The following is a 13,390-nucleotide window of genomic DNA, read 5'->3' as shown; positions in this document are numbered from 1 at the left end:
ACCTTTAGTTGTTCATTATAAACTTAGTATAGCAGATTTCTAGTCAGAACTAAAAAATTTAACAACAACTATTAAAAATTATCAAAATCATATTAGTGTTCAAGTAAAAATAATAATTAAACTTATTGTTCTACTTGAAAAGTAAAAGCTTGCATTCAATGCAATGTGAAACGTATAAACCAGCTATTACTATTTTAACTGTTCTAGTTTCCAGTTAAGCGCATGAAAGAACTTTTTCATGCCTTAAACAGTTGAAAAACTATATGAGAAATCGAATGACAAAATAATAGTCTAGTCAATTTGGCTTCAAATGCTTCAATAGAAACAAAATAAATTTATAAAAACTTAAACTTAGATGTTTTTTGCGGTTGTTTTTCTGAACATCATAAATACAGAACAATAATTTTTGTATTGAACTACTTAGTATTTAATAAGAATAAATATTATAATATTATTATGTATATTTATATACTTAAAATATCGTATATTTGTATTATTAACGTTCATTAATAATTATAAATTAACATTGCTTAAAAACTATTTTTGATTTGTATTAAAATATGAAAATTATTTTTTTTTAACCTACTAAAGGTAAATTTTAAATTATTAAGATTGTTGGTATGGGATTCTGCCTATAAAGGGTTTGGGGAGTATGGAGATAGAAGCCCTCTACAGGCTTTACAAGTTTTTCCTATAGGAAACAAATTATGAAAGATGATACAAGGGTTGAATGGCTCAAAATTGTTGGCTTCCTGAATAGAAATTTTCTGACTACGTGCCCGATGGCGATTATCAACAAAATTACTTATAATTTAGGTGAAGCTATACAAACATCGCTGTAATAGAGTGTTTGTTCGTAACCTATATATTTTTCTGTACTGACTTTGGTGTTTCGACTTTTCATTTACATGGAGCGGTGATGTTAGGTAAACTAAACTATTTGAATTTCCTCGTGATTTTCGCATTATTTTGCAAAGCTTTTATAAGATAAGAAAAAATATTTAAATTACTGATTTTGCATGACTTAACCGTCAAAGTTATTGTCGTAGGTGTATAATGTCAACTTAACTAAATATACATTGTGTTGTTGCTGTTATTGTTACGCTCTCGTTGTAATTTATCGTTTTTCTATCCGCATACTAGAATACTTACGCTCTTTAGTCCCCCGGGGTATCACGTCTCTGCAATATATAGCATTGAAAGTGTAATAAAATATTAAACCATTATGCTATGGGCTATTAAGTTATTACAGGGTAACTTTTTGGACGGTAAAACAAATTAAAAACTATGCATGTCCAGAGATCTGATAGATACACGTGTAAACGCATAATTGTTTCGATTTGAATAGGCCCGCCGGTGTGCAATGTGTAGGAACTATATTATACTTGCGATTAAAATAATAATCATTTTTACACGATTTGAATAGGTAAAAGTTTTATTTGAATAATCATGTACAGCGAAAATGATACACTCAAAACATAGCACAAGTCTGATTCATATTCGATTCGGATGGATTCAATTATGAGTAATGTTAAAGAATAAAATATTATTATTATTTGTTACACTTATACAGTTATATATTATAAGCCAATTAATAAACGTACACATAAGTATTTTATGAATTCATAATATTATTACTTTTGTTCGAAAGTTTCTTTCAGTTCTACATCCATGGCTTCACTCTGTGTCGTCGAAACAGATAGATCTGAATACGAATGGATTTTTCTAAACGTCTAAAACCAAACATACACGATCGATAAGCAAAAAATATATACGATATTACATATATTGTTATTAAATAATTATTTTATAAAAAATATTATTATTTAAACGTTTATAAGACGGCATGGTAAATAATTTCCTCTCGATTTGATGAAGGGGAGTGTTAAGAGGGTATATACTATCACTGCAGTCTACCACGCGCAGGACATAATTTTGAGTGATAAGCTTTTGAGTTTAAATGGAATAATTTTTTTACAGATATATTATAATATAATGTGAAAGTCTACATTATATAGAAATAGCATACAAAACGGGACTTCAATAGAGTTAATTTTTATACTAATTCTTCGGTTTACGGATACAGATATCATTGTATTTATAAGATAAATATGTAGTTTAATATAATATTATGTTATATTTATTTTGACCGATAGATACCTGTGATTTTTTCATACTCTCCACTGCTCCATAAGTGGGGTTGTCGAACGAAGTCTTACGTTGCAATCGGACGTCTTCATCGATTAGTTCCACTGCATCGTTAGTATCGTTTTTGAATTTTACGAATACAGCACCAGTACTAGACCCGGAACCTGACAATAGCGATTTCCTGTCCAAGAAAAGATGATTGTTTGTCATTACATCGTACAGTGTATTATTATGTACATATTATATTCCATAGGGTGATTCTTTTATCTTAAATTTTAGAAAATACAATTTCATTTTTTATTTAAAAAAAAAAATACTATTGATAAATATTAATATATAATTTTATCTATTAATATTTAATGTAGACAAATTTAAAATAATTATTGAATTTCATAAGATATTTTCTGGTTCACGATAAAAATTCTTCTATAAATAATGCTATACGCATATATCATATTATATACATGTACATTGTACACTTTATAAACCATTAAGTCGGCTTTTGTTACTCGACCTTTGTAGCTTATATTTATTACCCAATATTTACCCGATTTTTATAGCGACTCTGTGGCACCGAATCGTTATAAAGCTAGCGGGCAGTATAAGTATGACACAATTCACTATACGCGCACCCACTCGCGACCCACACACAGCATTCATTGTTCCTTGTCTTATCCGATAGCACATTTCACCGAAACAGTATATTCTTGCAGATGTATTTGACGAAAAAAGATAAAATCATAACAAATTTCGACGATGATACAAAAAATCAATTTAATACCACATCTACTTAGCTATTATTTACGGTCTATAGTACATATTGCAGATAAAATATATAATGCCATAAATATATAGGTATATACTCAAGTATCAAGAAAATAATCTCACAAAAAATGTTTTTCGAAATCAATTGTCTGTGCTATATTAGTGTATTATAAAATATGTATTACGTTACTGATCCATATTTTCCCTCCACTCATCCCCTACCAATCACTCAGACGATAAAAGTTTCCGATTGACCAAAGTTTATTATGATTCGATACTGATTGTTTTGAAGGAGTTATATATAGGCAATTTTCTAAGACATACTATACCTACACATTACACATACACACACAGTCACACACTAATATAGACAGTATAGTCAGTGGATAAGTGATTTTTGATCATTATTGTGTATTTCTACATGTACTGTATTAGTATAATATAAAATAAATACGAGTATCAATTATTCAAATGTAACATAATTAGTATGGTGGACGAGTAACCATCGCAATATATTCGTCGCCAAAAAACCAAGCACTTATACTTTTTATTCATCATACATTCACTCAACAAAACTATAAATTTGTTATTAAGTTTACTTAGATCAATCAATCTTATTTAAATGACTATTTTTCAATTATTCTAATAATCAACAAAAATCACTATTAATAATAATTCTTAAAATCATATACTTCAAAATCAAATTTAAGGGAAAATATGAGTTAAATTAAAAAAAAAATGAAGATAAATATGTTTTTTGATTTAAGTTCTTATATATAAGTATGTTTCAGTGAAAAATCAGTCAAATATAACCTTACTAATTCAATAGTTTTAAACATTATCTAATTGCATGAAAATACATAACATTATGTAAATATTTGTAAGCGGTAGACAGGCATGCAATAATGTCGCTGATAAAACTGGATATATTTAATTTTTTTTTTTTTTTTTTAATGCCATTAAATGACAGAATTATGATATTTAAAACTAAAAATTAAATATAAATAATACAATACAATATATACGTTAGCGATCGCATAAAAAAGTTTCAAAAAGTTCGAAAGATGCCGACGATGAACTTGCAAAGTTTTTTAATATGACGCGCATGGCATTTATTTGTGTTAATCAGACAAACCATTCGACCGTTTATAGGTTTTCATTGCTAATTTAATCATTAAAAATCATTATTAGTAAAATACATAATAATATATGATTGTGTGTTTACCAGTCTTTGTTGTAGTAAACCATAATTGCCAACATGCAGGAAAATATGACGATACATGTGGTTAGGGCTATTTGACCGTATGTCATCCCGTCAGCGTCATACGACAGCCCCGAGTTGAACATGTTCACATTCGTCACGCCCCGATCTATAAAAAATAATACACCATCATCAATGAGTAAACACAAAACACACCACTAAAAAATTAGCTCGATCTTACATTGTAGTTTTTTTGTAAATCTATTGTTAAAAAAATAACACACACGTGTATTATTATATTAACACTACAGTATATTATCATCTACTAATCATACACTATTATGTTCCAAAAGTATTTTAATTGCATCTATGAAAAATCAACACAATGAAATTTGATTATTCCAGCAGTTATCCATAAAACATTTTTTAATTTAATAATAGCATATACGTTTTAAAAAGAAAAAAATATTTCGAGTAATCCAAATTGTTATTTATTATATTTTTAAAAATGTAATAAATATATTTTAAAATTGAGTAAAAAAAGCCAAGCAAAAAGCTAATTTTTTTTTAGAACAATAGTAGTTGTACTATATAAACAAACACATACGATGATGTATTATATCGTATTATACTACACGATATACTCGCCTATTAATAAAATATTGAAAAGTTTATTATTATGAAAATATGAAATTATGATAAATAACTTAAAATTAAACTTAAAACAGATAAAATGTATGCATAAAATAAGTTGTAAAAGCTGTCAAAGATCTCGTAAAAGAGAAGAATTACATTAGTGGTAAATATAATATAATATTTTTATTAAAATTACAAAATAAAAAATTTCTTTTATGGTGTAAAATATTTGGAATTTCAAGAGATGGTGGTATTTTAATAATCTTTTAGTTCCAATTTCATAGAATTTTTTGAACACCACCGCCTCTATTATTGACGTTATATTGTAGATATATATCACACATTTATACATGCAAATTATGTACATAATTTTTCACTACTTTCGTCCTGCAAATTGGACCATCTTTACATAAACTTCAAAAGTGACGTAAACATAATATTATTATTGAATACCCTGCATATAGTTAATGATTTTATTTTTATAATAGAACCTTAGAAAACAATTTAAATTTTTATATCAAGTTTATCTAAATCAAAAGAACATCATTAAAAATCATATTTTAATAATATAAATGTGTCACTCACCCTGTTTTATGTTGTATAATATTATAGTATTATTTGAATACATAAATTATTATGTCTGATAATTGATTAGTTTGAAAGTTTGATTATTTTTAACCAAATAATTACACCATACATTCTCGTACCAAAATCATGTTTTATTTTTTAAATTATGATGTTTAATTATCTGAGTATATATTATGATAATATGATATATAATAATATTTATTATAAGTAATAACTTACAAGAATTCAGCAACGAGTGTATAGTGTTAGCTATTTCACTTATTTCATCCACATATTTTGCATCACTCGCCAATACAACTTGGATTTTTCCGTTCAACAGTTTACTCATATAATAAGAAAGTTGATATTTTTCAAATGTTGAGTTTAATTTTACTATGTCTTTTTTAAATTCTTCACTGAATTTTTCTTCGATAAAACTATTTGGGTTGTAATTAATTAAAAAATAAGCTCCTAGAATAAAATCAAACAATAATAATGAATACAGTTTTTTTTCTAATAACACTGATTACTAGTTAACTGCTATTATATACAATATGTACAGAATGGTTATTTAAATATGACAAAGTTATATTTATATTTATACTATAATTAGTATATAATTTTGATCTAAAAGAAATATTTTGTGTATTAACTAGTATTTATAAAAAAAATGTATTTCGAGCGAGTAGTTAATTAGTTGTAACTTTATAAGTGTTTAAAGTTAAGATTACGTGAAAAAATATATTTTCATAGGTACTATTATACGCGCGTACATTTTTTTCTTCTGTATTTACTTTTAAAAGAATCGTTTTATTTACACACACTCATATAATATACACGTGCAATGTTTTACAGTTAAATTAAATTCACGACTCGAATCGAATAAATTAGTATATCATTAAACCAAAGACAATAATATTATGTGTGCATTAAACATCTTACCACAAGTCCAACAACAATGGCCGATTGGTTTCACTGGACTTATGCAGCCTAATTTACTATAACAGCGCTTTGAAGCCACTTTGCATACTTGGTCAAAAAGTTGTTGAGTACCGCATTCACATCCTGTACTATCTTCGCAGAGCGTCGACGTCAATGTAATGGACACATCGTTGTCGGTGGAAGAACTCTTTAGTTCTTGGTCGCCGACGTCCGACAAAAGAAATTCGTTCAATTCATTTAGACCGAACGTCTAGAATAATATAATTATGTTTATCATTAATGTACAATAGTAAGTGTACGTACTCCGTGTCTATAGATTCGCGATACCGCTGTTGCGAGTTTATAATATTTTAAAATAAACACAGAATGCGTTGTTATACTTATTACTGTTATATTATACCACTGCAAATTGCAATACATATATTTTAATAATATTTATTATTACAACGCATGCACCAGTTTTACGTTAATAAATAACATTAATATTGCTTACTGCTCTTATCGAGCCTGTATATAGTGTATAATATATATTATATATATGGTTTATTATATATGCATACCGCGGAAAAGATACGATATCTATTTTATTATAATGTATTATATAGAATATATTTTCCCAAGGCCCAAGGGGTTGCAGTAACGCTGTAGCCACTCAGCGAGCATGCGGTGAAATGCATTATATTATAATTATAATTAGATCGTTATTTATAAACTGTTAACCAAACTATATGATCTGTAGAAAATAATATACATTTAGGTGAATAGTTTTTGCTTCCATAATAGTTAGGTACCATAAATAACCAGTTTTATGCGACCACAAAAAACTATGCGCTGTTAAAACCTTTTAAATATTTTATGGAAGTCTGATTTTGTTTTAATGAATATTGCACCATTACATCTAAACTATTATTAAACATTATGTTAAACTTTGTATTTCTGTAGAAGAATATAATTTCCATAGAGAATTACGTTTAAGCTTGTTAAGTATAAAATATTCTGTTTATTAATATATATATATATATATAATATATTATATATTATTCGTGCAGAGTTGTATAGTGATAATAAATTTGAATACAACAAAAAAAAAATCATTGTTTTGATTAACCAATTTTTATCAGCGAAATACGACTAAAACCATACGCTCACCTAAATCTCTCTATTTACCACAAAAGAACTCTAAATTCCCCACAAGAATTCTGATGATTACATTTATTTATTGATTCACAATACAATAGAGTAGTTGACATTAAAGTCAAAGTTTCATTAAGAAAAATAACAGTGGCGTAAAAAACATATGACATACTAATATACTATTAATGATTCACACGCGGACTTAGCAAGAAATATTGTGTGATATTTAATTTGGAATTAAAATCGTTGTTGAATACAAAAAAAAAATCCTGTTTGTAATACGGGATAATAATTTTTTTAATTTCGATTTCGGACCACTTCACCAACTATTTTTATCCTAAAAGTGACACTTAGTGATATCTAAAATATAATATTGCAATCATACGAATAACAATTTCTATTAAGCATAAATTTTTAAACGAAAGCTCACGATAGCAGTCGAATCGAACTCACTTGGTTCCCGTACTTCATTGATCCAATGGTGATTGGAACGTCGGGCACGATGACCGAAAATGAATGACCAGGGTTAAACACGACGGTATCGTGTACGCAAGGTATCCGTTCCACGTGTGGCGTTGCTATGTTAATATTTTCACTCGACCAGTTGTCCGGATCCACCCATTCCATCGGGGCGTTTTGTTTAAACATCACAGCTGAAAATATGTAATAATGACAAAGTTAACAAAGTTACCAGTTAAAAGTACTGAACATACATAAAAGTGGAGAAATAAATTAAAATTCGATCAAGGAATAAAAAAATTAGTTTTGCTGCTCCCCCCAACAAGTTTATGCAAGGGAGTGTCATTACAATAAAAAAAATACATTGATGTTGATTGTATACTAATATATGTATTAAAATATACATAATATTATTAATTAAATATTGTATATTATAACTATTATTTATTAATAAGTAAATACAATCAACATAAAATATTAGATAAAAGAAACAATTTTTTGTAAATCGGGACATAAACAAGACGTTTAATGAAACATTTAATGATTTTAATTTCAGGTTTTATTATTATGTATTATGGACTTATAATGGAATTAATAAGTTCTGTTAACATTTTTGTCGCGTTACACTTCTAGTATGTATAGAATGCATTTTGCATAATATTTATGACTTGAGGTATATAAAGCGCCGTATTGTACTCGTATATTATTGTATAATATTTATTGGTGCATATTTTTTTCGAATATTCACATAATATATTTTTCTTTATTTGATAATTATTAAGACAAAGCATAGGTACAATGTAGCACTGCTTCATTGAATGATATGTACACACTACACAGATGTTTTAGTATTATTTCTTTTCGTTTTATTTCCATAAGAATAATTAAAAATAATAAAAAATAAATATTATTAAATAAATCATTTAAAAAAGATTAAAATAATATTTGTATGCATAAATATTATTATATTATTGTTTTACTTAAGTTTATCTTTAGTAGAATAGAATATTTACAATGTTATCACCCAAAACTATTATTCAATACATTTTTTTAACGAATATTTAGTTTTTACACAAGAGGACATTTTATGGTTATTTTTTTATTCAGTTCAGAGCATTTTTGTTGTCTGTCAATTGTCATTAATCATTCATTTTAAAAATAATACACGATAAACGAGTGAGTTTAATTACATGAAATGTCATGCATACATTAACTATGTTGAAAAAAATTGGTTTTAAAATTTTACGATTATAATAAATTATTATGTACAATAAATATAGATCAAACTTTTATGCATTATTTTGTAAGTCATTTTCTACCAATTATAGGGTGATTTATTAAACATGCTCACTTCTTTTTATTATTTAATAATGCATTTATTATGATTGTGATTCTGAATTTCTTGGTTCTGATAAATTTCAAAGTATATAATATTAATTTTTTTAATGTATGACTGCTTATAAGGAAATACGGTTGGTCGTTGTAATAAAAAGTGATTATAGTAAAACGCACATTTAACTAAATATTTATTTTTAGTTTTATTAAAAAAAAAAAAAAAAAAAAAAAAATTAAATCACTATATGGATGCGACGCAGGAGGTATTTACAAAAACTAACTAACCTCTCTTAGACTGAATGAAGTTCATATTTATCACAGTATTCATATTTAAATCATTTAGAGTTACCTAAACAATAGGAATATATTACAACCGTTTGTTATAGTTATTAATTTATAGCTTAACTTCCTCGGCGTTGACTTAAACTTAAAGTTAAATCTCCAGAAGCCAAAAGACCCCGTAATCGTACGGAGTTGAGAGAAATTAAAATACAGACAGACAAAAACGTTCATAACAATAATTTACCGACGTAACGTTTTGTACAGTTCGGTCCTACGGGTGACGACTGTTCCGTCGCCAACATTCAAATGCGACGTGCACACGCTACACAGGATGCGCTAAACGAAAAGTTTGATCGCCACTTTGCATAATAATAATAACAATTAATTATATTGTATTATTACTCACTCTGTCCCGTACAACCGCCCATCGCTTGGGACGACGCGGAGATGCCCAAGCGGGCGTTGGGCTCCAAGATCAGCTGACCGTTGACGGGCAACACGATCTCGCACACGTCCACACCGGCGGCCGGCACCACCACCGGGACCAAGGTGTCCTCCTGGAACACGGCCACGTCCACGGACGACGGGACGTGTCCCGCGTCCCAGTTGCGCGGCGCTTCGAAGTCCACGTCGGGCGTCCACCGCTTGGCCACGCCGCCGGCCACGGCTTCGCCTGCAAACGGTTCGTGTAGGGAAATAATTATTTAAAACAACGCAAATATTATCAAAAAATTATATTAATCCGTATCGGTCGGAATGTCCTTGTAAAATGGTTTACGCGTAAGACGTCATATTGTGCTTGGCAGCTGCGTGTTATAGCCGATAAGTCGATAGAGATTAATAATAAGTCAAAAAGTGTCCAAAAACGTTTTAACAGTATGGTGTTGACCTATCTTCGAGAGTAGGTACTTGCCGAAAATATTTATTTTTACGGCTATGCCGAGTTCCGAATTGTTCGATCGTTTGAAAATATAATTATCAATATTATATAATACATGCTCTATACTTAGATATTGTTTTGTAAATAATGAATAAGTCATAATTTTTGAATTTCAATTTGCGAATAATGGCTTTTTGCTTACCTACCTACCTAATAATATCGTTGACAGACTTAAGATTTTTTGATTTGCGAGTATTTTATCAATTTTGACTTTTAAAACTCCCGAGTTCAATTTATATTACAAGCAACAATTACGTGACAATTCACTAACTAAATGACAAAAAATATAACATTGATGTAATGCGAGCCGATTTTCGTTTTTAAATATACCGACAACTTATGCACGGGGCGCACCTGAAAACAACTGGAGAGCTGCCATCACGACGATCGCTGTCGACCGCATCTTTTTGTAGGTTACGATCGCAACGACTGCAACAGAATTAGGGGCTGCAACAGAGACTGCGACAAGTACGACTTACACGTCGACACATTAATTATTATTAAAAAAATTATAATTTTTATTGTTGTTATATTTGGGCGCGGCGCGGTTCGAATGTTATCGACTTGGCCTGCTCGGACGATCTGCGAATACTGAACGGCCTATCATAGATCATTATTATTTTTTAGCGCAGCCGGTTGTGGGTGTCGATCGCGCCCGCAGCCATACAAAACGCGATAACTCGTGATGCATAATATTATACATCACACATGGAACTCGCAACACTGTTATAGTATACAGAGTGGTTCACCGATAATGTACATTATCATCATTTTATTTTTTGATAATAATACATTATAGTTCAAACATTATTGTAACTTTTTACATATACTTAAGGAAAACGCCTATATCTTAACACATTTTGTTTGAAACATTAAAAATGAGTAGAAATACAAACCACTTATTTTTTCAAACGAACAACATACCATTTTACAGTAAATTATTAAAAGAACATGTAAATATTTTTTATTTTGGAAATCATTAAATATAAATTAAAATGAATAGCTTTTAAATGAACACTCATAATTTAAACATAAGGATATTATCAAGTGACACTGATATTGCATAAAGTACAAAATGCGTGTAAGAGTTGATTTTAGTACCAATCGGATAAATTTTAAGAATTATTAAAATACAATGTTGATTAATAATAATTGCTAAAATTTCCAAATAATCATAACTCCTCATCCTATTCCCAGTCCAAACCATTATTAATACAACAAAATATTATCCCTAAGAAGCTTAGTAGCTTACAATAAAATTCATAGTATAATTGATAAAATAGAATGGAATCATGTAAACTTAAAAATTCCAAGAATCAAAATTTAAATAAGCACATTGTTAAATGCATTTGGCGAATCCCTCTACATGCTATGACAGTAGATTATATTTCTAACAACGGTTGACGTGAATATAGAAAATGATAATGGTAGTAGTAAATTAATGATTGACGTTTAACACATTGCCAACTACAGTAGTGTAATAAATACTAATATATAAATAATATGATATAAAAATATAACAAAATAAGAACATCATAACAAAATTATTATGATCTGAGGAACTTCTTTACTTCCCACTTATATCTACATTTCAGCAGGTCAAGGAATTGTCAACGGGTGAGGATGTTGTCTAATAAGTATACATAAAATTAAACTATTAAAGAGCACTGTAAAACTAAAAAAAATAGTAGTAGACTGAGTAAGAAAAACACATCATTTGACATTTTTTACATTTTTATGTATTTAAATTCATTGGTCAACGTATTAGATCATTTATGTGAAATTTCGAATCTGAAAACTTACTCCTTCGCCAAGTATTACACATAAATTGATTTTTTCAAAAAAACAGTATTTCTTTGAGTTTCACATTAAATTCGGAAATATTCCACATAATCATTTTTCTAAATCATACTTCGACGTAAACTTAAGGTGTACAATGTGTTTAAAAAATGATGGCTCTTATTTTACACTGCGAAAAATACGTAAAACTAGTTTTTTTAGAAAAATCTATCAACAAGTAGCTGGACCCAGTAAGAAAAATAAATTTGACATTTTTTACATTTTTATGTATTTAAATTCATTGGTCAATGAATTAGATCATTCATGTGAAATTTCGAATCTGAAAACTTACTCCTTCGCCAAGTATTACACATAAATTGATTTTTTCAAAAAAACAGTATTTCTTGGAAATTCACATTAAATTCGGAAATATTCCACATAATTATTGTTCTAAATCATACTTCGACGTAAACTTAAGGTGTACAATGTGTTTGAAAAATGATGGCTCTTATTTTACACTGCGAAAAATACGTAAAACTAGTTTTTTTAGAAAAATCTATCAACAAGTAGCTGTGGACCAAGTAAGAAAAATAAATTTGACATTTTATACATTTTTATATATTTAAATTCATTGGTCAACGTATTAGATCATTTATGTGAAATTTCGAATCTGAAAACTTACTCCTTCGCCAAGTATTACACATAAATTGATTTTTTCAAAAAAACAGTATTTCTTTGAGTTTCACATTAAATTCGGAAATATTCCACATAATTATTGTTCTAAATCATACTTCGACGTAAACTTAAGGTGTACAATGTGTTTGAAAAATGATGGCTTTATTTTACACTGCAAAAAATACGTAAAACTAGTTTTTTTAGAAAAATCTATCAACAAGTAGGTAGCTGTGGACCAAGTAAGAAAAATAAATTTGACATTTTATACATTTTTATGTATTTAAATTCATTGGTCAACGTATTAGATCATTTATGTGAAATTTCGAATCTGAAAACTTACTCCTTCGCCAAGTATTACACATAAATTGATTTTTTCAAAAAAACAGTATTTCTTTGAGTTTCACATTAAATTCGGAAATATTCCACATAATTATTGTTCTAAATCATACTTCGACGTAACTTAAGGTGTACAATGTGTTTGAAAAATGATGGCTCTTATTTTACACTGCGAAAAATACGTAAAACTA

The 13,390-nt window shown here is 28.3% G+C and overlaps 1 protein-coding gene across 2 annotated transcripts; it reads right to left on the bottom strand.

Moving 5' to 3' along the window:
* Positions 1–1,408: 1,408 nt before the first annotated feature.
* On the bottom strand, positions 1,409–11,012 carry LOC126555544 (protein amnionless-like). 2 transcript variants are annotated; one of them, XM_050210453.1, is made up of 8 exons: positions 10,764–11,009; positions 9,876–10,142; positions 7,847–8,046; positions 6,260–6,509; positions 5,558–5,788; positions 4,139–4,283; positions 2,161–2,329; positions 1,411–1,733 (listed from the first exon to the last, which is right to left on the bottom strand). In XM_050210453.1, exons 1-8 carry the CDS (start codon positions 10,810–10,812, stop codon positions 1,635–1,637), a joined length of 1,410 nt encoding a protein of 469 aa, XP_050066410.1. In that variant the 5' UTR covers positions 10,813–11,009; the 3' UTR covers positions 1,411–1,634. The 2 variants fall into 2 exon arrangements, with proteins under 2 accessions (XP_050066411.1, XP_050066410.1); XM_050210454.1 differs by lacking the exon at positions 5,558–5,788 and having other exon boundaries at positions 1,409–1,733; positions 10,764–11,012.
* Between the last annotated feature and the right edge of the window lie 2,378 nt (positions 11,013–13,390).

This window comes from Aphis gossypii, unplaced genomic scaffold (assembly GCF_020184175.1).
Source record: "Aphis gossypii isolate Hap1 unplaced genomic scaffold, ASM2018417v2 Contig00907, whole genome shotgun sequence".
NCBI classification, from domain to species: Eukaryota; Metazoa; Arthropoda; class Insecta; order Hemiptera; family Aphididae; genus Aphis; species Aphis gossypii.
This window is presented reverse-complemented; position numbering and strand designations above follow the sequence as displayed.